Here is a 27,935-nt window from a genome sequence, read left to right on the forward strand (position 1 = left end):
CACAGGGGCCCCACAACGGTGTGTGCTTAGTCCCCTCCTGTACTCCTTGTTCACCCGCGACTGTGTGGCCACGGACGACTCCAACACCATTATCAAGTTCGCTGACGACACGACGGTGGTAGGCCTGAACACTGGAAACGATGAGTCAGCCTACAGGGAGGAGGTCAGTGACCTGGCAGTGTGGTGCCGGAGCAACAACCTCTCCTTCAACGTCTACAGCTGTACCATTGAGAGCATATTGACTCGCTGTATCACTGCTTGGTATGGCAGTAGCACCGCCATCGATCGCATTGGCCCTGCAGAGGATTGTGCGGACAGCCCAGTACATCACTAGGACCAAGCTCCCTGCCATCCAGGACCTCTATATCAGGCGGTGTGAAAACAAGGTGCCAAAAAATCGTCAAAGACTCCAACCACTACTCTGTTTATCATATATCCTGTTGCCTAGTCCTCTTACCCCTATACATATCTACCTTCATCACTCCAATGTCCATGCACATGTAAATATGGTATTGGATCTGACTTTTTAAATATTTCCTGTATATAGTATGCTTACTTACTTACTTTATTGTGTATTTCATATTTCTTATTATTATTTGTTGTGTGTTTTTTTCTAGTAATACATTGTTATTGATTATTGCATTGTTGGGTTTTGAGTTTGCAAGCAAGGCATTTCACTGTACTTGTGCATGGGGGGGGTTACGATAGTACTTCTGGGCCAGTGTCTCAGGCTAGTAGTGCTCAGGGTAGGAGTCCCCACTGTCCATGTAATCGTAGTCATGATCTAAAAGGTCAAACTGATCATAGATCAGCACTCCTATCTGAAACACTTGATATGGGCCCTGATCCTTTTGTACCAGTGTGGGAGTTTAAAGGAGGATAAAGGAGAGACCTTTAGTAACCAGAGCGGGTCTGCAAATTTCTGTGGCTCTAACTTTGCTTTATACTGAGCACTCAACAGTAACTTGTAATTGTGTGTGACTGTGTAGGTAGTGCACGTGTGTGTGTGTGTGTGTGTGTGTGTGTGTGTGTTTAAGACGATAAGTGTGGGTCAGGGAGAACATTGACTATTACAATTTCATTGGGAGGCTGAGAGCGAGACAAGGGCTAGAAATTGCTTACAACAGTGGAAGATGTACAAATGTAGGATCTTAATTTGATCACCCTGTTGTTGCAGGAAATACACTTGTAATGTATTCAAGGTTTAAAATGCTTCTAAATTCAGACTTGATTTGCCCGTAAACATTTTTCTATCAATAATTCACATTTCCTGTTGCTGCAGGATTATCTTCCTGCTGTGAGAAACTGGTCAAATTAAGATCCTACACCTGTAGGGACTTTAACTCGCAGACAATGATCTAATGGTGTTGACAGCTCACGCCCAACCGCCTGCAGGTTAGTGGGACACACACACACACACACACACACACACACACACACAGATTTCAAACTAACGACTAGGCATTCAGCCCTCATGGTTAATGTAATACCAATCTTATTCAAAACCAAATCTAATGAATTATACAAAGCACACTACAAAAACACACAGAGAGCCAACACAATACAATCAAGATAATAGCACTGTTGTTTGTGCTTGGTTGCCATCCACTTCTTCTCTCTACCCCTGTGTGTGTGTGTGTGTATGTGCGTACGTACGTACGTGCACACGTGTATGTGTGTGTGTGTGTGTGGCCAGTTGCAGTGGCATTGGTATACCTCAAGTCTAAGTTCCCTGTCTAAAAGCCCCAAGACGGACAGGAGAGGTGACTCCAAGACCAATAGTACATCACTCTTCCTTCTCTCTTCCTATAGGCCAGCTGACCTTGAAAGGACCTGTATGGCAGCCAAGGCAGCCAATGACGTGGATGTCTGGGGCAGCAATTCCTGGGTGGTGACTGGTGATTGGAGGAGAGGAGTGGGAAGGGGTAAACGGATGGGCACCTGACTGTGAATCATGGTTGGCAGCTTTAGGCGCTGCGCTAAACAGATAGTTAAAAATGGTTGAAGGATTAAGGTGGGGAGAGTCAACCGTGTGCCAAATGTTTGAGCTCGTTCCTGGTTGTGGAATGAGTTCCTTATTTTCTCCCCTTCCTCGCTGTACTGATATAATCTCAAGTGCACTATCTCTGTGTTGTAGCATCTTCCTTGACTTGTTTTATTTCTCTTCATCTCAATATTCTCTCTCTCTCTCTTTCTCCCCCCCCCCCTTCTCCCTGCCTCCCTCCCTCCGTCTCCCTTCTCTCTCTGTCCTGTTAGAGGGAGGCTTGGCACAGTGCTGTAGTTGTAGTGTGTTTCTGGCTCTGGTCCCGGTGTAATGGGCATTGCTTCAGTCCCAGAGAGGAACAAACGGACCATCTGCCGGGTGCCCGGCCCTCTCGCCCCCACCCCACCCTCCCCTCTTTCTGTGCCCCTCTCTGCCTTAATTAAAAGAGGAGCAACCTGATAAAAGTGGGAGAGAGCGATAAAAACAAGGATGAAGAGTGTCCAAGATTCAAAATACAGTCCAGTCCATCTAGTCGAGATATGAGAAATTCACAAATACAGTGGGCAGAGGAAGTACTAAAGAGTGTTTGCTATATTTTGAGTGCATGTGGTTGAAGTTTTAGCTGAAAATTGTTTATGTTGGTTCATTGAGATTCTTAACTTAATCTCTCTCCCTCCCTCTCTCTCTCCTTACCATCAATCCCCCCCCCAATACCCCAACAATGATTTAATTAAAGTCACAGCAATCGTTAATCACTGTGGGCTCGACAATCTATTAATTAACACGTCAGCCGGCCCGAAGCTCGCCACACACTACGGTGACCCGCAGGTGCAGCCCGCAACCCCAGAGGACTCTGGGTAGAATGGATTTCATTAGCCGTGCGTACGCCACCACTAACTACTGCTAATGATGGCACCCGCTCATTACCTTGCCGATTATGCATCACCGCTGAGATTTTTGGCGCCACAGAAACTCGACAGCCAATTATTAAATCACTGTGTCACCCATAAACCATAAAAAAGCCACTCCTGCGGTCAAATATTCCAATATTAATATCTTGCTCTCAATTCAATTGAATTACATTGCCGAGATGTGTGTCAGAGTGGACAGCTTGTATGACCTGTATGCCGCTCACTTAGTAAATATCAATATAACAAGAGGACAGGTTACTTTGCCGTGGCATCTGAAAACGGCTATGCCTTTCTATTGATCTAAATGGCAGTGAGTCATAATAATACAGTGAATTAAACTAAGCTAAATCCCATTAAGGATGAGTAGTTACTCCTTGTGTATTTATTCCTTGTGTTATTATTTTTCTATTATTTATATTTTTGTCTCTCTGCATTGTTGGGAAGGGCCCATAAGTAAACATTTCACTGTTAGTCTACACTTGTTTACGAAGCATGTGACAAGTAAAATTGTATTTGATTTAGTTGATTGCATTGCTTTGGAAATAACACTCCGGTGTTATTGCATGTGGTTGCTTAGTGTCACTTAGGAGAGTTACCTCAGACGATTGATATGATGAGACTTGAAGTGCGTTGAGATGCAATGTGAAGTGTTTAATTTCATATGCTATTATGAAGGGGGTGAAGGCATTTACAGAGGAGGGAAATATACTTTTTTGGAGCGTTCTTTCTACATTTATGAGAATCATTGAGAACATTATTTTTACGTTCTTAAGAATCATTGGAAACGTTCTTTGTACGTTCTTTTCAGGTACCTGCAGGTTTGTGATCTGGAACGTTCCCTTCTCCATCAGGCTGACACGCTCGTCGCCCAGTATTCTTTGGCCGTCCTTCTCCCATTGGATGCTGGGCAGAGGGTTGCCCATCACTTGGCACTGAAATTGGGCGGTGGAGCCTGGCGCCAGCGTTTGATTGGCCGGCCCTTGGCGGATGATAGGCGGGATTCGGTCGGAGGGTGCTGTGTGGGGCAGGGAAGGAGGGAGAGACAGAGGGAGAGACAGAGGGAAAGAGAGTGTGCATTAAGAGAGTGTGTACCACTGGGCACACACTGGTTGAATCAACATTGTTTCCACATCATTTCGTTGAAATGATGTTGAACCAACGTGGAATAGAAGTTGAATTGACATCTGTGCCCAGTGGGTAGTTGAGTGTATTCCATAAAAATACCATCCTAACCATTTGCAGCATGGAGTCCACCTCTAATTCTGTTGGGCCATAACTCTTCATATTAACCAGTGTAAATCACTAAGGGCAGGCATGGCGGTGTAAAAACATGCAGTCGTAAAATAACGCAACTCTCAGCAAGTCCACAAATCCCCTGCTCCTGCCTCATTTCACATCCAATCAATGACATAGATCTCTTTTGCTCAAGCGTGTAGCAATCTAGTTTTTCTTCTTCGCTCTAGAGACGATTTATATGCGAAATAAAACAGTGGTTCAATGAAGTTGCCATTTATTGGTTAAACGTTAAAGGGATAGTTCAATGAAAATAATAACATTTCAGTGTCTAGTTTAACAAAACGGTGTGGATTGCAGTCACTCCTTGTCCATAGACTGCTTTCAAGGTAAGGAAAGAAATCTCTAAATATTTAATTTTGCAGAACTGTCCCTGTAAAGTCAACTTTCAGTCAAAAAAGGTATATCTATGGCAGTGTCTCTATTGGACTGTAGTGGTTTGCCAGTGCAGGCCTTTATTTACCATAACATCTTCACTAATATTGCTTTCTCCCACTATTCAGCAATGTTATGGCTTAACACGCCAAAGCAGCGCTGAATAATTTAATATTTGTTTGACTAAACCTGGAAAACTCTTCTTGAATCGCGGAGGCGGAGGACCATGAATAAGTCTTAGACGAGTCAATGACTTTGGCATTTACCATTCCCAATATAGAATGTACAGATGTAGGATCTTCATTTTATCACCCTGTCGTTGCAGGAAATGTCCTGCACGGCAGGAAATGCAAAATTGTATTGTATTCAAATATTTAAAAGGCTTCTAAAGTTTGTAATTTCCACTTAAACATGGCAGACTTGATTTGTCCAAACAAAAAATGGATCAACCCCTACAAATATTTCAATGAATTATAATCAACACAAAAATGCACATTTCCTGTTTAAGATCCTACATATGTAAGTAGTACACAGTACATCAGTAGTGTACTCCTTGCTTAACCCCATGCCACTAAATCCCATCCCTCCATAGACTGTTTACCCTGTAGTGAAACACAGGCCCTGGCTATTTACTCATTAGACCACCATGCCCTGCAAACAGAGGCCAGCCAATGGACATATATGGATCTGTCTATGCCACCTCTGTACGTCTGTGTGCACACCATCATGTAAACACCACTGTGTGTGTGCTGACATCTTACAGAGTAACATTCCGTTTCAACTTTACTGGTCACTTAAGTATCAGTGTACATTACTTTCAGTGTGTCTAGTGTATTGACATGAACTCTGCTCAATTAAATTAAATGTAGTCTTATAACATTTATTTAATTAGCCAATGTTGCCAAAGCAAATCATTAACACATAATTGACCTCAACATTTACATAAAAACATGTCATAGGCAACAATCAGTTACAGTGTTACTAATTTATATAATCAATAGACAATATCCTAGGGGACCCAGAAATGTATTTTTTCTGAAACGCCATAGTTAGTGATATTGTTGGTTTATGAACTCAAACACCATGCTTGAACTATGACTATGACAAAGGGAAAATTAAAAACTAGTATTTACCTGTTATCTGTTAGCATAAAGTACATTGTTGTCTGTATGCTAGGCAGGGAAAGGCTAGCTAAGCTACAGTGCTATGAGGCAGACGCGGAGCACAGATGCATCTAAACAACAGTTTATCCCCTTCCTTACTGGTCGCAGCGCGATGAGGGGAGCATATGTTCCCGGCGTGGTTAATTTGCATAGCGCCATTGCGACTTGTCCTGTTTGATTACGTCTCGCTTTACCTCCTGCTGTTCACTCATTTGGGGGACTGGAGGGGGGGGGGGCGCCGATTTTTTATTTGGGGCGGCTTTGAAGAGTTTTTAATTTATTTGGGTTTAAGCAGTTGTGAAGGGAGTGATGGAGGGTGGAGGGACTGGCAGGGAGGCATTTGGGACACACTCAAAGTGTTAGAAAGTAATGGGATATGAATGTGGGGTTTGTATGAGGAAGATGCTGGGTTGGGTTTGGGAGGTAGGTTAATTGAAGCCAGCTGTGTGTGATAGTGAGCCCTAGGGTGTAATCAACTTACTCTAGGGAAACTCATGCTAGGTTTTTGTCCTTAAAGGTTAGTGTGCGCTCACATGCACGCACATTCACACACACAGGCACACAAAATGAAACTCACACACTGAGACTGTGGCGGTGCAAACAACTATTTTGGATGCTTAGGCATGACTAGTGTTTATGGCACTGTGGGAATCCAATCTTTAATGGACTAGCTGGCTTCAATTATAGCCTCACTGTATAGCCTCACATGCATCGAAGCACAATGCCTTTGCTTCTTCACATTCTGTGTTCCAAAGCAAATCTTTCCAGGTATGTCAACAAACATTTGCCTAGAATCTATGGGCTATCTGTAGATACACTGACTATACCAAACATTAGGAACACCCTTTGCGCTCCTTTTGCCCTCAGAACAGCCTCAATTCGTTGGGGCATGGACTACAAACTTTCCACGGGGATGCTGGCCCATGTTGACTCCAATGCTTCCCACGGTTGTGTCAAGTTGGCTGGATGTCCTTTGGGTGGTGGACCATTCTTGTAACACACGGGGAACTGTTGAGCGTGAAAAACCCAGCAGCGTTGCAGTTCTTGACACACTCAAACAGGTGCGCCTGGCACCTACTACCATACCCCATTCAAAGGCACTTAAATCTTTGTCTTGCCCATTCACCCTCTGAATGGCACACAAACACAATCCATGTCTCAAGGCTTAAATAATCCTTCTTTAACCTGTCTCCTCCCCTTCATCTACACTGATTTAAGTGAATTTCACAGGTGACATCAATAAGGGATCATAGCTTTCACCTGGATTTACCTGGTAAGTCTGTCATGGAAAGAGCAGGTGTTCTTAATGCTTTGTACGCTCAGTGTATGTGACTGTGTGTGTGTGTCTGTCCTTTACTTGTGTGTATGAGCACCTTGATATACAACATGCATGTTTATGTGCTATCATTCTTGTGTACATTCATCTGTCCCTGAACACTTTTTCAATATATTTACGACAGATCTGCGAGTGTGTGTGTTACTGTGTGTGTGTGTGTTACTGTGTGTGTGTGTGTGTGTGTGTTACTGTGTGTGTGTGTTACTGTGTGTGTGTTACTGTGTGTGTGTTTGTGTTCCTCCCACAGACACTCACCACTCTCGACCTCCAGCAGGGCCTTGGTGAGGATACTCCCAGCCACAGAGATGGCCTGACAGATGTAGTATCCCGAGTCCTCACTGTGGACGTCTGTGATGGTCAGCTCCCCGCTCAGAGACACAGAGAACCGGCCGGACTGGGCAGCTTCCTGGATTGGGAACAGCAGGATCTGGAGAGGCAGGAAATGACACAACACCACATAACAGGTAGGCTGAAACCAGTCAGCACAGGGATAAAACATCACAACACCATGTCACACAACTGGTAGGCTGAAACTGGTCAGCACAGGTAAAGCATATTATCATTTTTTACCGTAATTTGCTCAGGTCATTGTAAGAATTAGATATTTTTATTATGTACAGGCTTCCTTCTTTTCACTCTGTCATTTAGGTTAGTATGGTGGAGTAACTTCAATGTTGTTGATCCATCCTCAGTTTTCTCCTATCAGCCATTAAACTCTGTAACTGTTTTAAAGTCACCATTGGCCTCATGGTGAAATCCCTGAGCGCTTTCCTTCCTTCCAGTAACTGAGTTAGGAAGGCCTGTATCTTTGTAGTGACTGGGTGTATTGATACACCATTCAAAATGTAATTAATAACTTCACCATGGATATTAAATGTCTGCTTTTTTTTATTTTTACCGATCTACCAATAGGTACCCTTCTTTGCGAGGGATTGGAAAACCTTCCTGGTCTTTGTGGTTGAATCTTTGTTCGAAATTCACTGCTCGAATGAGGGACCTTACAGATAATTGTATGTGTGGGGTACAAAGATGACATAATCATTCAAAAATCATGTTAAACATGCAATGTATTGTGACTTGTTAAGCATTTTTTTATACTGAACTCATTTAGTCTTGCCATTACAAAGGGGTTGAGTACTTGTTGACTCAAGACATTTCAGCTTTTAATTGCTAATGAATTTGTAAAATTTATAAAAACATAATTCCACTTTGACATTATGGGGTATCGTGTGAAGGCCAGTGACACAAAATCTCAATTTAATCTATTTTAAATTCTGATTGTAAGACAACAACATTTGGAAAAAGTCAACGGGTGTGAATACTTTCTGAAGGCACTGTATGTGTGTGTGTGTGTTTGCTACATGCATGCAGTGTATATATGTGTGTGTGGTTTTCGCCGCTTCCAATGTGTGTATTTTCGGGGGGTTCAGGAGTGCTGTGCTCTTTGACTCTGTCCTTGAAGAGGCTTAGAGCTGGTTGGTGGAGAGCCCGTGGCTAGGGGCCACAGTGGTGCTTAGAGGGAGGGATAGAGGGAGAAGAGGGTCACTGAGGAATAGAGGGAGGGAAAGAGCATAGAATGAATGAGGGGAAAAAGAGAGGGCCACAGGGGTGCAGAGGGAGAGATAGAAAGAGGGAGGAGAGGGGCACAGAGGGATATAGGAAGGGATAGAGGGAATACATTTGCTGCCCAGAGACAGTTAGACCAAAGAAAAGCCTTCTGTTCTGCTCTCCATGGGTCTTGTGCTATTTAGAGCCAGGCAGTTTAGTGTTATCTAACACAGCCCTGGCAGGGCTATAAAGGGGGTCTCTCTCTCTCTCTGTCTGTCTCTGTACCTCCTAAACTCCCACATGCAATCCTTTGCACTCTCCTTCTGCTTTCATCTACTTTTCCCATTCCCCTACCCTCTTTCTCATTCGCAACTCTGTTTCTACATCTCCCACTCTCTATGTATACCAACCAACCCCTCACTCCCTCTATCCACCTTCACTCTCTTCATCCCTCTCTCTCAATCTCTCCCCTCCATCTCTTTCTATCTATCTCTCTCCCTCATCTGTCCCTGAGAGCGGTGCTACAGCCTCCCATGCACACACTCCCACCAGGCCTTCCAGCATGTTGATGCTTCACAGAGCCCTCTGGATTCTCACAGTGACACACACACACACACACAAACTCTCTCTGATGCCTAAGGAGCCTATATACTCCTGGTGAGATCTAAAATGTAATATATCAAGGGGATTGTACATTACACCACAGACACTAGAGTTCACCTGTGTGTGTGTGTGTGTGTGTGCATTGTTCTGTGTGTGCCCATGTGTGTGTTTTTATCAGAGCTGACACCATATACGCCATCTTTTGTGGACCCCAGGAAGAGTATAGCTACTGGGTTAAAATACTATCCAACAATTAATTCAGTGTGTGTGTTTCTCTGTGTGACTTGCCCAGGCACTGCACTCAACTGAGAGAAAGCAGAGCCTGATAGCAACATTCAACGCTAGCAGAGTCAAGATCATGACAGATAGACTAGATAAGGCTCTCCTTAGGCTATGCTTGGAGGTTGGTGATCGCATTGGCTGTTTTTAAACCATGTTTTAATGATACCAATGAATTGTTTATATTGTACCAGTTTTCATAGAGATGTTTATGTTATGTGTGGTAACTCACTTTATCCACCATCAACTTGTTACTTATCTGTATCCATGGCAGCCATTTTGTGCCAAAACCATGCTGACTGAACATCAGTTTCCACAGTGGAGTGGTCATATTGGTGTATACAGAACAACTGTTGACCTGACCTGATACAGTATTCCATGGCGTGTGTCTTACCTGGCTGCCTTCTTTCTGCCAGAACACAGCGGGTGGGGGGTTGCCCTTGGTGCCACAGAGGAAGGTTACGGTGCGACCTTGGGCTGTGATCTGGTCCCGGGGTCGGACCACGATCTCAGGGGGCACTGTAGAGCGAGGGAAGAGTATGTTAGAATATCTAAAAAGATATGTATGTTTTTATTTCTGCTGAACTGTGTGTTAACTCATTTCTCTATGTTAGGATGTGTGTGTATGCACGTGTGTGAGTGGCTGTGTGTATGAGTGACCCTTTCTTAATGTGAGTGTGTCAGGTCTGCATGCACTGTGTATGTCCATCAAGCTGTCACCACTGACACTGTGCACGTGTGAAATTCTTAGGGGCCCACCAAAACACTGTGTGATTATAACAGTTCATCTCTTTCTACATAACACAAACACTACGGGCACACACACACACACACACACACAAACACCTCTGTTTAAAATCACCACTTTGACACCCAAACCGGCTCAAATGGCTGTGTTTTGAAATGTCAGAAAGTGCTTTGTGTGTGTGGATTTCTAGTACACACATCATTTTCTAGTACACACTTGACCATTTTTAGTACACACTTGTCTTCATTGAGAAACTCCATGTAGGCAGATTCACTACCACATTTAACATTGATAAAGAGCTTTAAAAAACGAGTACTATTCGGTGCAGTAATAGAACTGAGATTCACTTTCATATCCCACGTACACACACACACACACACACACACACACACAGCAACCTCTTGATTGCTATTGATCACACCATGAGCTATTGGCTCATTTTGCACGGAGGGACTGAATGTGTAATGATGTCACCTTTGCCCTTGTGGTGCCTAATTGATTTCTCATCTCCCTGCCTGATCCCCCTCTCTTATTTCACTTTCACTTTCACTCTCAATTGGGGGGGTTTAGAAAGGTAATGAAGACCAGGGGGTAGAGAGAAGGAGAGAGGTTACCTGCTCTGTGTGTTTATTTCAGGATGGTTGCTCTATTGCTGAAGTGTGTACACTCTTAGAAGAAAAGGTGCTATCTAGAACCTAAAATGGTTCTTCGGCTGTCCCCATGGAGAACCCTTTGAAGAACCCTTTTTGATTCCAGGTAGAACCCCTTTGCTTCCAGGTAGAACCATTTTGTGTTCCATGTAAAACCCTTTCCACAGAGGGTTCTACATGGAAGCCAAAAGAGTTTTACCTGGAACCAAAAAGCGTTCTCCTATGGGGACAGCCGAAGAACCATTTTGGAACCTTTTTTTCCAAGAGTGTATCACAAGCTTTCGTCCTCCTCTATCGATGCCCCACAGACAAAGCTACCCCTTCTTCCTGCCACCCTCGCTCTTCACACAGCGGGACATGCGTTGTCGACACGGCAACAACCGGATAAATCACTCGCAAAATAGACCCAGGGCAGAGGTCGTGGAGGGTCGTGTCCAGGGGTTAAACGAGACTCCACATGCCAACCCTGAAGGTCAACAAGGTCAAACCTGAAACACATCCCCTGCTGCCTGTAATTTGGGCTTTGGGCTGTGGGGCAGAAGAAGAGCTAGCTAGCGAACAAAATGAACACCAGCAAAAGGCATAATCTATGTTTCACCCTATTCTGTCTCAGTAGCTATCTCCGGGGCATGCGCTCCTATTGATTCAATCCCATTCTCATGGCTGATGCAAGCCCTGAAATGGTGAAGAAACCCAGGGTAATACCCACATTTTATGTAACCTCACCATAGGCTTGTGCACACACAGACAGAGACACACACACACAAAGACAATGCACAATCAAAACACAAGCAAAGCCAACGTACAGTGTCTTCAGAAAGTATTCACACCCCTGGACTTTTTCCATATTTTGATGTGTTATACAGACTGAATTAAAAAATGATTAAATAGAGATTGTTTGTCACTGGCCTACACTCTTGAAAAAAAGTGCTATCTACAGTCGTGGTCCAAAGTTTTGAGAATGACACAAATACTGATTTTCACAAAGTCTGCTGCCTCAGTTTTGATTATGGCAATTTGCATATACTCCAGAATGTCATGAAGAGTGATCAGATGAATTGCAATTAATTGCAAAGTCCCTCTTTGCCATGAAATGAAAATTTCCACTGCATTTCAGCCCTGCCACAAAAGGACCAGCTGCCATCATGTCAGTGATTCTCTCGTTAACACAGGTGAGAGTGTTGACAAGGTCAAGGCTGGAAGCTTTAAAAGGAGGGTGGTGCTTGAAATCATTGTTCTTCCTCTGTTAACCATGGTTACCTGCAAGGAAACATGTGCTGTCATCATTGCTTTGCACAAAAAGGGCTTCACATTTTTCTAAGTGTACAGTCGTGGTCAAAAGTTTTGAGAATGACACAAGTATTGGTCTTCACAAAGTTTGCTGCTTCAGTGTTATGAGATTTTTGTCAGATGTTACTATGGTATACTGAAGTATAATTACAAGCATTCCATAAGTGTCAAAGGCTTTTATTGACAATTACATTAAATATGAGTCTTTTTCAAGACCTCTGCAATCCGCCCTGGCATGCTGTCAATTAACTTCTGGGCCACATCCTGACTGATGGCAGCCCATTCTTGCATAATCAATGCTTGGAGTTTGTCAGAAGTTGTGGGTTGTTGTTTGTCCACCCTCCTCTTGAGGATCGACCACAAGTTCTCAATGGGATTAAGGAGTTTCCTGGCCATGGACCCAAAATGTCAATGTTTTGTTCCCCGAGCCACTTAGTTATCACTTTTGCCTTATGGCAAGGTGCTCCATCATGCTGGAAAAGGCATTGGTCGTCACCAAACTGTTCTTGGATGGTTGGGAGAAGTCGCTCTCGGAGGATGTGTTGGTACCATTCTTTATTCATGGCTGTGTTCTTAGGCAAAATTGTGAGTGAGCCCACTCCCTTGGCTGAGATGCAACCCCACACATGAATGGTCTCAGGATGCTTTACTGTTGGCATGACACAGGACTGATGGTAGCGCTCACCTTGTCTTCTCCGGACAAGCTTTTTTTCCGGATGCCCCAAACAATCGGAAAGGGGATTCATCAGAGAAAATGACTTTACCCCAGTCCTCAGCAGTCCAATCCCTGTACCTTTTGCAGAATATCCTCGTCAACACTCTCACCTGTGTTAACGAGAGAATCACTGACATGATGTCAGCTGGTCCTTTTGTGGCAGGGCTGAAATGCAGTGGAAATGTTTTTGGGGGATTACGTTCATTTTCATGGCAAAGAGGGACTTTGCAATTATTTGCAATTCATCTGATCACTCTTCATGACATTCTGGAGTATATGCAAATTGCCATCATCAAAACTGAGGCAGCAGACTTTGTGAAAATTAGTATTTGTGTCATTCTCAAAACCTTTGACCACGACTGTACACCCAATACCCCAAAATGTCAAAGTGAAATTTCTGAAATGAACAAATTCATGAAAAATTTTACGCTGAAATGTCTTGAGTCAATAAGTATTCAACCCATTTATAATGGCAAGCCTAAATAAGTTCAGTAGTAAAAATGTGCTTAACAAGTCACATAAGTTGCATAGCTGCACCCCACACATAAAATGATCTGTAAGGGCCCTCAATCGAGCAGTACATTTCAAACACAGATTCAACCACAAAGACCAGGAAGGTTTTTCAATGCCTCGCAAAGAAGGGCACCTGGGTAGATGGGTAAAAAAAAAAGCAGACATTGAATATCCCTTTGAGCATGGTGAAGTTATTAATTACACTTTGGATGGTGTATCAAAACACCCAGTCACTCCAAAGATACAGGCGTCCTTCCTAAATTAGTTGCCGGAGATGAAGGAAATCGCTCAGGGATTTCACTATGAGGGCAACAGTGACTAAAACAGTTATGGAGTTTGATAGGAGAAAACTGAGGATGGATCAACAATATTGTAGTTACGCCACAATTCTAACCTAATTGACAGAGTGAAAAGAAGGAAGCCTATACAGAATACAAATATTCCAAAACATGCATCCTGTTTATAACAAGGCACTAAAGTAATACTGCAAAGAAATGTGGCAAAGCAATTAACTTTTTGTCCTGAATACAAAGTGTTATATTTGGGGTAAATCCAATACAACACATTACTGAGTACCACACTCCATATTTTCAAGCATAGTGGTGGCTGCATCATGTTATGGGTATGCTTGTAATCATTAAGGACTGGGGAGTTTTTCAGGATTAAAAAGAAAGTGAATGGAGGTAAGCACAGGCAAAATCCTAGAAGAAAACCTGGTTCAGTCTGCTTTCCACCAGACACGGGGAGATGTAATAACCTAAAACACAAGGCCAAATCTACACTGGAGTTGTTTACCAAGAAGACAGTGAATGTTCCTGAGTGGCAGAGTTCCAGTTTTAACTTAAATCTACTTGAAAATCTATGGCACGACCTGAAAATAGTTGTCTACTGTGGCAATGATCAACAACTAATTTGACAGAGCTTGAATATTTTTGAAAAGAATAATGGGCAAATGTTGCAGAAACCAGGTGTGGAAAGCTCTTAGAGACTTACCCAGAAAGACTCACAGCTATAATCGCTGCCAAAGGTGCTTCTACAAATTATTGACTCAGGGTTGTGAATACTTAAGTAAATTAGATATTTCTTTATTTCATTTTCAATAAATGTGATTTTGTTTTTTCTAAAAACATGTTTTCACTTTGTCATTATGGGGTTTTGTGTATAGATGGGAAAAAACAAATGTAATCCATTTTGAATTCAGGCTGCAACACAACAAAATGCGGAATAAGTCAAGGGGTATGAATACTTTCTGAAGGCACTGTACTTTGATGATATACCGACAACAATACCAACAAAACAAGCCCTGTGTCCACTCCACACTAGACAATAGGCTTGATAACGATAACTTGACTAAGCGCAAATCCAGCTACTTTTATCTTAGAATGATTTTTTAACTGGGACTTTTTCCCCTCCGAAGCTCCACTTCGAGAATAACAATGGTGATGCTTGATTTGAGGAGGCACGCTCTCTCGCACGTCGCCTATGGCTACAATAAATAATTAGCCATAATGGGCTTTCATGCTTCTCCGGTTTCCCTGCCTCTGAAGCGCTACAGCGCTGCGCTTCAGAGGCAGGGAAAAGGGAGAAGCATGAAAGTTCTCACTTGGGATAGCACATTGTGGGAACACACTGTAATGGCGGATATAAAATATACATAACACCAGAATTGAGCGAACGTATCAGATGTGTCATAGGGAAGAAATGAGAAATGGCTTCCGCCTACTACACGTTTTGAGAAACTTAGTTCTATCTTTAAAGCCAAAATCCTGACTTTGTTTATCAGTCAAAGGTCACTTGGTTTGGTTTTAAGCTGAGGGATGTGGCTGGAGAAATGTTGGATGGCACAAGATGGAGTCTTGCATTTATCCACCTTGAAATAAAGACAATTGCTTTGAATTTCAAAAGGGGAGTCCATTGACTTATGTTAAGTGCCTATTGCAACCAAATGCACACATAACTAGGAAAACATCCATAAAGGTGTCTATTTTAACCTGTGGGAGTCCAGGACTCTTTCTTTATGATAAGATAGTGAAGGAGGTATGTTAGGAAGGTGAGTGGTGGTCAGAGTGACAGGTAAAGCAGCTGTGAGATGGTGTGTGTGTTTGTGCATGTGTGTGCACGAGTTAGTGATTGTGTACATTTACGTGTATAGCACTTTTCAACTGACTCCTCAGCCCCCCACATACTGTGCTTATGCTAGGCCAGATCAGAGTGCAGTTAGTTTCAGTGCTGAAGTTGAATGGAACACAGCAACTCACAGCAGCTCTAAATCAAACAGGAGCAGACAGTGTTTACAACAGACAAACTAAAACCATGCACTAAGAGAGACGGGGCTCACAGTATATGTTTGATTTTGGACTTGGGCTAATACAAATTGCAGTCTACTAGCCTGAGTGCCCAAAATCCTTAAATTCCCCCCCCCACACACACACACACACTCTCAGCATTCAACACCATTGGCCCATCCTAGCTCCTCACCGAGCTTAGGACCCTGGGATTTAAAACCTCCCTCTGCAACTGGATCCTGGACTTCCTGATGGACCGGTGAGAGTAGGCAACATCACCTCCGCCACGCTGACCCTCAACACAGGGGCCCCACAGGGGTGTGTGCTTAGTCCCCTCCTGTACTCCCTTTTCACCCATGACCGCGAGGCCACGCACGACTCCAACAGCATCATCAAGTTTCCTGACGTCATGACAGCGATGATGAGACAGCCTACAGTGACCTGGCAGTGTGCTGCCGGAACACCAACCTCTCCCTCAACGTCAATAAGATCAAGGAGCTGATCGTGGACTACTGGAAACGGGAGGGGGCGCGAGTAAGCCCCCATCCACATCGACAGGGCCTTCAAATCCTCAAAAAGTTATACAGCTGTACCATTCAGAGCATCTTGACTGGCTGCATCATTGCTTGGTATGGCAATAGCACCGCCCTCGATCGTGTGGCGCTACAGAGGGTGGTTTGGACAGCCCAGTACATCAATGGGGCCGAGCTCCCTGCCATCCAGGACCTCTATATCAGGCGGTGTGAAAGGAAGGCCGGGAAAATCATTCAAGACTACGGAAATGGTACCGGTGCATCAAGTCTGACACCAACAGGCTCCTAAACGACTTCTATCCCCAAGCCATAAGACTGCTACAGAGCTAACTAAATAGCTAACAGAATGGCTACATGGACAGAGTTGACCATTGTATCTTATTGTATTTTTGCATGCAATGTGTTGAGATAAGCGTCAATAGGTTGACACTTGTCTTTTACCATTGACTGCAAATGTATTGACATACAGTGGGGGAAAAAAGTATTTAGTCAGCCACCAATTGTGCAAGTTCTCCCACTTAAAAAGATGAGAGAGGCCTGTAATTTTCATCATAGGTACACGTCAACTATGACAGACAAAATGATAATTATTTTTCCAGAAAATCACATTGTAGGATTTTTTATGAATTTATTAGCAAATTATGGTGGAAAATAAGTATTTGGTCAATAACAAAAGTTTCTCAATACTTTGTTATATACCCTTTGTTGGCACAGACACAGGTCAAACGTTTTCTGTAAGTCTTCACAAGGTTTTCACACACTGTTGCTGGTATTTTGGCCCATTCCTCCATGCAGATCTCCTCTAGAGCAGTGTTGTTTTGGGGCTGTCGCTGGGCAACACGGACTTTCAACTCCCTCCAAAGATTTTCTATGGGGTTGAGATCTGGAGACTGGCTAGGCCACTCCAGGACCTTGAAATGCTTCTTACGAAGCCAGTCCTTCGTTGCCCGGGCGATGTGTTTGGGATCATTGTCATGCTGAAAGACCCAGCCACGTTTCATCTTCAATGCCCTTGCTGATGGAAGGTTTTCACACAAAATCTCACGATACATGGCCCCATTCATTCTTTCCTTTACACGGATCAGTCGTCCTGGTCCCTTTGCAGAAAAACAGCCCCAAAGCATGATGTTTCCACCCCCCCTGCTTCACAGTAGGTATGGTGTTCTTTGGATGCAACTTAGCATTCTTTGTCCTCCAAACACGATGAGTTGAGTTTTTACCAAAAAGTTCTATTTTGGTTTCATCTGACCATATGACATTCTCCCAATCCTCTTCTGGATCATCCAAATGCACTCTAGCAAACTTCAGACGGGCCTGGACATGTACTGGCTTAAGCAGGGGGACACGTCTGGCACTGCAGGATTTGAGTCCCTGGCGGCGTAGTGTGTTACTGATGGTAGGCTTTGTTACTTTGGTCCCAGCTCTCTGCAGGTCATTCACTAGGTCCCCCCGTGTGGTTCTGGGATTTTTGCTCACCGTTCTTGTGATCATTTTGACCCCACGGGGTGAGATCTTGCGTGGAGCCCCAGATCGAGGGAGATTATCAGTGGTCTTGTATGTCTTCCATTTTCTAATAATTGCTCCCACAGTTGATTTCTTCAAACCAAGCTGCTTACCTATTGCAGATTCAGTCTTCCCAGCCTGGTGCAGGTCTACAATTTTGTTTCTGGTGTCCTTTGACAGCTCTTTGGTCTTGGCCATAGTGGAGTTTGGAGTGTGATTGTTTGAGGTTGTGGACAGGTGTCTTTTATACTGATAACAAGTTCAAACAGGTGCCATTAATACAGGTAACGAGTGGAGGACAGAGGAGCCTCTTAAAGAAGAAGTTACAGGTCTGTGAGAGCCAGAAATCTTGCTTGTTTGTAGGTGACCAAATACTTATTTTCCACCATAATTTGCAAATAAATTCATTAAAAAATCCTACAATGTGATTTTCTGGAGAAAAAAAATCTCAATTTGTCTGTCATAGTTGACGTGTACCTATGATGAAAATTACAGGCCTCTCTCATCTTTTTAAGTGGGAGAACTTGCACAATTGGTGGCTGACTAAATACTTTTTTCCCCACTGTAAGCATCAACCCTGTGACACTTATCTTTTTCCATTGAATGCCATGTATTGACATAAGCGTCAGTTTGTTGACACTTATCTTTCCCCATTGACTGTGATGTATTGACATAAGTGTCAACCTTGTGACACTCATCTTTTACCATTGAATGCAATGTATTAACAACAGCTTCTATTTCCATGCCATAAGACTGCTAAATAGCTAACAAAATGGCTACACGGACTGTGTTGATCCTTGTGTGTGTATATACACAGTACCAGTCAAAAGTGTGGACACACCAACTCATTCCAGGGTTTTTCTTTATTTTTACTATTTTCTACATTGTAGAATAATAGTGAAGACATCAAAATTATGAAAAAACACATATGGAATCATGTAGTAACCAAAACAGTGTTAAACAAATCAAAATATATTTTATATTTGAGATTCTTCAAATAGCCACCCTTTGCCTTGATGACAGCTTTGCACACTCTTGGCATTCTCTCAACCAGCTTCACGTGGAATGCTTTTCCAACAGTCTTGAAGGAGTTCCCACATGCTGAGCACTTGTTGGCTGCTTTTCCTTCAGTCTGCGGTCCGACTCATCCCAAACCATCCCAATTGGGTTGAGGTCGGGGGATTGTGGAGGCCAGGTCATCTGATGCAGCACTCCATCACTCTCCTTCTTGGTCAAATAGCCCTTACACAGCCTGGAGGTGTGTTGGGTCATTGTCCTGTTGAAAAACAAAATGATAGTCCCACTAAGCCCAAACCAGATGGGATGGCGTATCGTTGCAGAATGCTGTGGTAGCCATGCTGGTTAAGTGTGCCTTGAATTCTAAATAAATCACCAGCAAAGCACCCCACACCATAACACCACCTCCTCCATGCTTTACGGTGAGAAATACACATGCAGAGATCATCCGTTCACCCACACCATGTCTCACAAAGACATGGCGGTTGGAAACAAAAATCTCCAATTTGGACTCCAGACCAAAGGACACATTTCCACTGGTCTAATGTCCATTGCTCGTGTTTCTTGGCCCAAGCAGGTCTCTTCTTCTTATTGGTGTCCTTTAGTAGTGGTTTCTTTGCAGCAATTTGACCATAAAGGCCTGATTCCCACAGTCCCCTCTGAACAGTTGATGTTGAGATGTGTCTCTGCCTTGAACTCTGTGAAACATTTATTTGCGCTGCAATTTCTGAGGCTTTTTAAGAAGGCACACCTGTTAATTGAAATGCATTCCAGGTGACTACCTCATGAAGCTGGTTGAGAGAATGCCAAGAGTGTGCAAAGCTGTCATCAAGGCAAAGGGTGGCTATTTGAAGAATCTCAAATATATATTTGTTTAACACTTTTTTGGTTACTACATGATTCCACATGTTTTATTTCATAGTGTTGTTTCATAGATGTCTTATTATTCTACAATATAAAAAATAGTAAAAATAAAGAAAAACCCTTGAATGAGTAGGTGTGTCCAAACCTTTGACTGGTAGTGTGTATATATACCGTTTTTTTTATTTTATTTTGCAGTCTCTATGCACACTCACATGGCCCTACACACTCACGCACACTGACACTCCAACACACACACAAACACTCACTTTATCATTTGCTCACACACACATAATATGCACATACATTTATACTGACTCTACACACACACACACCCACTGACATACCATCATCATATACGCTGCTGCTACTCTGTTTATAATATATCCTGATGACTAGTTACCCCTACACATATCTACCACTATCACTCCAGTATCCCTGCATATTGTAAATATGGTACTGGAACTGAACCTGTATATATTATGCTTGCTTACTTTATCGTGTTCTTCTTTTTATTTATCTTTCTATTTGTTCTACCTTATGTTATTTTTAGTATTACATTGTTATTGATTACTGCATTGTTGGGTTTAGAGCTTGCAAGAAAGGAATATCATTGTACTTGTGCATGTGATATTAAAACTTTAATCACACACACACACTCAAACAGACAAACACAAACATATAATTCTCTCTCTCAAGCTGTCTTACACACAGACGCGCGTACACACACACACACACACACACACACACACACACACACGGTAAGCAACAAAGGAAAGCCGTGTCCTCGGAGAGAGCCTCCTCAGGGGCTAAGAGTGACAGGCAGCTGTCACAGTCACATGATGATGTCGACAGACCACAGCCACACACACGCTCGAGTAGACCCGCTCGCAATTAAAAATGCACCCACACAAACGCTATTAATACTGCATCAAAAATACAACGTTTTAAGCTTGAGAGGACTTGTAAAAGACCTGCTAAAATTACCACCTTTAGAACAGAATGAATGAGTACAATGTTCTGGGACTTCAAGTTCTTTCCCTGAAGAAAACAATTGAAACAGCTATTGGTGCTAAAATCCTTGCCTTCATGTAGATTTGGAAGATGAAAGTGAACTTGTGTGTATTGACATTGCATGCTGATATGTTGCTGATAAAATGGATGCCATCTCTTAGTTGTTATTTTTCTTCATAAATTCAGGACGGGTAGTGTTTTACTCTAATTTCTCTCTCTCTTTTTCTTTTTCTCTTTCTCTGTTTCTTTATTTATCTCACTCTCTCTCTTCCTCCCTCTCTGTCTCTCTCTGACACACACACACACAAACACACCCTGTCCTCTCTCTATCTCTCACCCTCTCTCTCCTCTCTGACCCACTTGCTCCATAATTGGGTTGTTTTCCGCCCAACACAAGACTGCCTATTTAACAGGCTTACAAACATCGCCCCAGTGCTTTCCCCAGTCTTTAATCTGTTGTATCTAAATTAGTCTTACACCATCTTATTTCCGCCTCTATTGTCCCTGTCCTTTACACATGCTAATACACAGGGCAGTTTAGGAAATAACACACTGAGATTGTCATGATTTTATTGCAGCTGCGGGCATTATAAAAAATATCCTTTGAGATTGCTTGTCTGTCCCGGACGAGCCCCCATTATGGGACCCACCCGTTTCTTCTGTTTTCCCCTCCACTTCTCATTTTGTGATACATTTTTGTTGTCTGATGGGATGTTTTTAATTTTTTATATACTGTTCTTCAAGAAATCATTGTACAAATTATAAGTGGAGTCTTTCATCCCTTGGTGGCCTGTGCAAATAAAACAAAAAAAACATGTCCTTAAATCTCGTACATTCATAGCTAATTATCTAATGCTCCTGTAGCCACATTTCAATATAGATGTTGTAGATTTTTTTTGGCTTTATTTTTTAGCAAAATCCCACTCATCCCACTGTACACAATCTTATAGCCTACTGCACAAAGAGAATTGCCTGGCTACCCAGACTCCTTGCTCTGGCCAAACGCTACGCCATGCTCATGGACGTTAGTTTCTTCTCCACAATGAGTCTGGATATTAGTACTACCCCGACATTTCACCAAATGCGAACACATTCAGAGCCATCAGATTGGTCCAGAAACCGATGGGTTGGTCCAGAGTCAGAACACACTTGGGTAAAGCGGTGGTTTGAAAATGTGTCATTGGCTTTGATACTCTGATTGGTTAGAGACAATTCAATCGCTGATTACTTTGTTTTGTACAACGCCCCTCGCGCCCCTCCTCACCACAAAAGACTTCAATGATGGCAGTCTCAGACTAAAGTATGTAACGAACGACAGAGCAGTGGAAGAATTTAGTGTGAGTCGTCAGGCTACAAAGAGAGGCTGAAGAGGGGTGGGCTATCAGCTGATTATAGCGAATGTAGATTATGCCTGCAGTGCACACTCGCGTGGGGGCAGACGGGAGGGAGAATTTTCCACACCAACATTTTTAGAAATTAGCTAGTTTGATGGGTCATTTAATTTAAATAATGAGAGAAAATAGACTAAAAGTGAAATATGTTTTATAATTAACCAATCTCACAGGAGGACAAAAGTGCAGGTGCTCAGGCACCCTTAGACCTCTATCTGTGCATGTGGCCTGTATACTATGAATTGTTCCCTCTTAACCTACCATTTCCACTTAATTTTCTTTCATTTTGACAATGTACACTGAAGAAATATAGTGCAATATCTTCAGTTTTATGGCAGAACAACGTTTAATTTCATAGCTATGGCTTGCTTTTTATGTTTTACGAGAGACAGAAAAGCTTCTGGGTTACTCCAAAAATAATTTTTATTAACCTACACTTGGCTAATGTTACGAAAACATGGCTCTTATTTTCCTTCACAATAGCACAACAAGTAAATTGAGATAATATGCGAGTAGCTGATGGATTGGCGGTTAATGGATGTTGGCGTCTTCCGACTGTGTCCAAAATGAGTCGTGCACGGTGCTGTAGGCTAAGTGGGAGGTCTAGTGTGGGAGGGATACTAAAATGGAAACTGGTCGCAAAATATTTACATTCAACTACTAAACAGTGGCCTTTTAAATATAAAACATCTGCAACCAAGTTGGGTTACACTATAGTGTAGATGTTAGCCAAACCTCAGACTTAGGAGGAAACCTCATTTGATCTACCAAGTAGCAAAGGCGGCAGTAAATTGTCCGTAACCATTGACATAGGGTCTGATTATTTTTTTCTAACCATAATGGTTAATGCTATGATTGGGGTTAGCTTAATCTGATCCTAGATCTGTGGTTATGGGCAACTTCTACCTCAAGTGCATAGAAGGGTTTGGTAGACCTCCAAATCGTTGTAGCTACAGTTGGTCTGCGTGGCAGCAAAAAACCTCAGCCTGCCTGTCACCTTTCCTTCTGGGCTAGTATTGATCGCCTCCTCCCCTTCGCCCTGCCTCCTTCCCTCCCTTCATCCTTCTTTCAATACCATCATGCTAGCTGCCCTGGGTAATTTGCCAATGTGGGTGTAAATACCTGAGGTCAACCCTGTCCCATTGATCTCTGCTGTAATCATAATTGACAAGTCAAGGACATGACTGTGGTCCTATCATTAGCCTATTTGAAGCATTGAGCCTTAGTGCGTGCACACATACACACTCACTCACACACACACATACACCCCCCCACCACCACACATACACACACATGCATGGTATCAGTCGTTGTAGGTGTACAAAAAAGGCTAGCTCTCCGTGTGTCAATATCACAGCCCAATTTTATCCAATTAACCTTTTTAGGCATTCCAAAGTTAATGGTTGAAGTGTTAATGGTTGTTGCTGTAAATATACAGTACCAGTCAAAAGTTTGGACACCTACTCATTCAAGGGTTTTTCTTTATTTTTACTATTTTCTACATTGTAGAATGATAGTGAAGACATCAAAAATATGAATTAACACATATGGAATCATGTAGTAACCAAAAAAGTGTTAAACAAATCAAAATATATTAGATTTGAGATTCTTCAAAGTAGCCACCCTTTGCCTTGATGACAGCTTTGCACACTCTTGGCATTCTCTCAACCAGCTTCATGAGGTAGTCACCTGGACAGCATTTCAATTAACAGGTGTGCCTTGTTAAAAGTTAATTTGTGGAATTTATTTCCTTCTTAATGCGTTTGAGCCAATCAGTTGTGTTGTGACAAGGTGGGGGGTGGGGGTATACTGAAGATAGCCCTATTTGGTAAAAGAGTCCATATTATGGCAAGAACAGCTCAAATAAGCAAAGAGAAATGACAGTCCATCATTACTTTAAGACATGAAGGTCAGTCAATACTGAACATTTCAAGAACTTCGAAAGTTTCTTCAAGTGCAGTCACAAAAACCATCAAGCGCTATGATGAAACTGGCTCTCATGAGGACCGGCACAGGAAAGGAAGAGCCAGAGTTACCTCTGCTGCAGAGGATACATTCGTTAGAGTTACCAGCCTCAGAAATTGCAGCCCAAATAAATGCTTCACAGAGTTCAAGTAACAGAAACATCTCAACATCAACTGTTCAGAGGAGACTGCGTGAAGCAGGCCTTCATGTTCCAATTGCTGCAAAGAAACCACTACTAAAGGACACCAATAATAATAAGAGACTTGCTTGGGCCAAGAAACACGAGCAATGGACATTAGACTGGTGGAAATGTGTCCTTTGGTCTGATGAGTCCAAATGTGAGATTTTTGGTTTCAACCGCCGTGTCTTTGTGAGACGCAGAGTAGGTGAATGGATGATCTCTGCATGTGTGGTTCCCACCATGAAGCATGGAGGAGGAGGTGTGATGGTATGTGGGTGCTCTGCTGGAGACACTGTCTGTGATTTATTTCGAATTCAAGGCACACTTAACCAGCATGGCTACCACAGCATTCTGCAGCGATACCATCCCATCTGGTTTGCGCTTAGTGGGACTATCATTTGTTTTTCAACAGGACAATGACCCAACACACCTCCAGGCTGTGTAAGGGCTATTTGACCAAGAAGGAGAGTGATGGAGTGCTGCATCAGATGACCTGGCCTCCACAATCACCCGACCTCAACCAAAGGGATGAGATGGTTTGGGATGAGTAGGAACGCAGAGTGAAGGAAAAGCAGCCAACAAGTGCTCAGCATATGTGGGAACTCCTTCAAGACTGTTGGAAAAGCATTCCATGTGAAGCTGGTTGAGAGAATGCCAAGAGTGTGCAAAGCTGTCATCAAGGCAAAGGGTGGCTACTTTGAAGAATCTAAAATCTAAAATATATTTTGATTTGTTTAACACTGTTTTGGTTACTACATGATTCCATAAGTGTTATTTCATAGTTTTGATGTCTTTATTGTTATTCTACAATGTAGAAAATAGTAAAAGTAAAGAAAAACCCTTGAATGAGTAGGTGTGTCCAAACTTTTGACTGGTAGTATGTATATATATATATATATGTAATGTATGTATATGTGTATATTTTTACATTTTAGCAGACGCTCTTATCCAGAGCGACTTACAGTTAGTGAGTGCATACATTTTTATTTTTTATACTGGAATCGAACCCACAACCCTGGCGTTACAAATGCCATGCTCTACCAACTGAGCTACATCCCTGCCGGCCAATCCCTCCCCTACCCTGGACGAATTGTGCGCCGCCCCCTGGGTCTCCCGGTCGCGGCCGGCTACGACAGAGCCTGGATTCGAACCAGGATCTCTAGTGGCACAGCTAGCACTGCGATGCAGTGCCTTAGACCACGGCGCCACTGTGTGTATATGTGTATATAAATGTGTATATACAGTGGGGAGAACAAGTATTTGATACACTGACGATTTTGCAGGTGTTCCTACTTACAAAGCATGTAGAGGTCTGTAATTTTTATCATAGGTACACTTCAACTGTGAGAGACGGAATCTAAAACAAAAATCCAGAAAATCACATTGTATGATTTTTAAGTAATTAATTTGCTTTTTATTGCATGACATAAGTATTTGATACATCAGAAAAGCAGAACTTAATATTTGGTACAGAAACCTTTGTTTGCAATTACAGAGATCATACGTTTCCTGTAGTTCTTGACCAGGTTTGCACACACTGCAGCAGGGATTTTGGCCCACTCTTCCATACAGACCTTCTCCAGATCCTTCAGGTTTCGGGGCTGTCGCTGGGCAATACGGACTTTCAGCTCCCTCCAAAGATTTTCTATTGGGTTCAGGTCTGGAGACTGGCTAGGCCACTCCAGGACCTTGAGATGCTTCTTACGGAGCCACTCCTTAGTTACCCTGGCTCTGTATTTCGGGTCATTGTCATGCTGGAAGACCCAGCCACGACCCATCTTCAATGCTCTTACTGAGGGAAGGAGGTTGTTGGCCAAGATCTCGCGATACATGGCCCCATCCATCCTCCCCTCAATACGGTGCAGTCGTCCTGTCCCTTTTGCAGAAAAGCATCCCCAAAGAATGATGTTTCCACCTCCATGCTTCACTGTTGGGATGGTGTTCTTGGGGTTGTACTCATCCTTCTTCTTCCTCCAAACACGGCGAGTGGAGTTTAGACCAAAAAGCTCAATTTTTGTCTCATCAGACCACATGACCTTCTCCCATTCCTCCTCTGGATCATCCAGATGGTCATTGGCAAACTTCAGACGGGCCTGGACATGCGCTGGCTTGAGCAGGGTGACCTTGCGTGCGCTGCAGGTTTTTAATCCATGACGGCGTAGTGTGTTACTAATGGTTTTCTTTGAGACTGTGGTCCCAGCTCTCTTCAGGTCATTGACCAGGTCCTGCCATGTAGTTTTGGGCTGATCCCTCACCTTCCTCATGATCATTGATGCCCCAACGAGGTGAGATCTTGCATGGAGCCCCAGACCGAGGGTGATTGACCGTCATCTTGAACTTCTTCCATTTTCAAATAATTGCGCCAACAGTTGTTGCCTTCTCACCAAGCTGCTTGCCTATTGTCCTGTAGCCCATCCCAGCCTTGTGCAGGTCTACAATTGTATCCCTGATGTCCTTACACAGCTCTCTGGTCTTGGCCATTGTGGAGAGGTTGGACTCTGTTTGATTGAGTGTGTGGACAGGTGTCTTTTATACAGGTAACAAGTTCAAACAGGTGCAGTTAATACAGGTAATGAGTGGAGAACAGGAGGGCTTCTTAAAGAAAAACTAACAGGTCTGTGAGAGCCGGAATTCTTACTGGTTGGTAGGTGATCAAATACTTATGTCATGCAATAAAATGCAAATTAATTACTTAAAAATCATACAATGTGATTTTCTGGATTTTTGTTTTAGATTCCGTCTCTCACAGTTGAAGTGTACCTATGATAAAAATTACAGACCTCTACATGCTTTGTAAGTAGGAAAACCTGCAAAATCGGCAGTGTATCAAATACTTGTTCTCCCCACTGTATGTGTGTGTATATGTGTGTGTATGTATATGTGTATACATATGTATGTGTATATATATATATATATATATATGTGTGTTTATATATATGTATGTATGTATGTATGTATGTATGTATGTATGTATGTGTGAATTTGAGGAGGAGGAGAGAGACAACTTATATATATATATATATATATATATATATAGATAGATAGATAGATAGATAGATAATCTATAGTACAGACCATTTTATAGATTAACTCAAAGCTGATTGGATTGCTGCTGTTGAGCCACGTCCATATATGGTATAGCAGAGTATGATTTTACAGGGTGGCCAGGGGCATTTAACGCATATTGACTTTTACCCCCTTCATCAAGACGCCAATCATATAAAAGCAAACGGGTGGTTTCTACTATGCCCAATATGGGAAACGCCTGGACGAGACCCAATCGCAAGCAATCAGATCAATCCTTGTCCTTCACTCGACACACGCTACATGCAGAGAGATGAGATGAAACAGTGTACTTACTAAACGGACCCACTGGAATGGAGAGATGGAATAAAATGGAGCAGAGAGAAAAAAAGAGAGATGAATGAAAATGAGGTGGGTCGAGTTGAGTTGAGTTGAGACTTGAGGATAATTGAATGAGCAGTGCAGTCCAATGAACCAAGAATGTGTGTATCATGGTTAGATTATGTTTTACTTTACTAGTCAAGTCAGGAAGTGAAATTGAAATATCCTTATAGAAAATAAATGCCACGTTTCAAATATATTTTCAAACTCTTTCTATTCATCATCTGAATTGATTGAATTGGTATTGACCCCAATCCCTGGTATGAATAGGTATTATGATTTGACGACTATAGGTCAACATGAAGGGATGAATGTGTAAAGGGAGAGGTGGAGAGAGGGAACGAGAGGGCTCAGACTGAAAGAGATGTGCTC

At 42.7% G+C, this 27,935-nt stretch overlaps 1 protein-coding gene across 4 annotated transcripts in view; it reads right to left on the reverse strand.

The window, feature by feature from the left end:
- Positions 1-27,935, reverse strand: part of LOC121573943 (roundabout homolog 2-like) — a 138,488-nt gene that overhangs the window by 44,218 nt on the left and 66,335 nt on the right. For 2 of the 4 annotated variants that reach the window (XM_045212471.1, XM_045212469.1), the window contains exons 7-10: positions 27,519-27,530; positions 9,887-10,011; positions 7,318-7,489; positions 3,708-3,910 (exon numbers count right to left, since the gene is read on the reverse strand). In XM_045212471.1, coding sequence (XP_045068406.1) covers positions 3,708-3,910; positions 7,318-7,489; positions 9,887-10,011; positions 27,519-27,530 — 512 coding nt within the window. The remainder of the gene's footprint in view (positions 1-3,707; positions 3,911-7,317; positions 7,490-9,886; positions 10,012-27,518; positions 27,531-27,935) is intronic. The other 2 variants (XM_045212472.1, XM_045212470.1) reach the window with 1 other exon arrangement.

Source organism: Coregonus clupeaformis, unplaced genomic scaffold, assembly GCF_020615455.1.
Source record: "Coregonus clupeaformis isolate EN_2021a unplaced genomic scaffold, ASM2061545v1 scaf0016, whole genome shotgun sequence".
In the NCBI taxonomy this organism is placed as follows: Eukaryota; Metazoa; Chordata; class Actinopteri; order Salmoniformes; family Salmonidae; genus Coregonus; species Coregonus clupeaformis.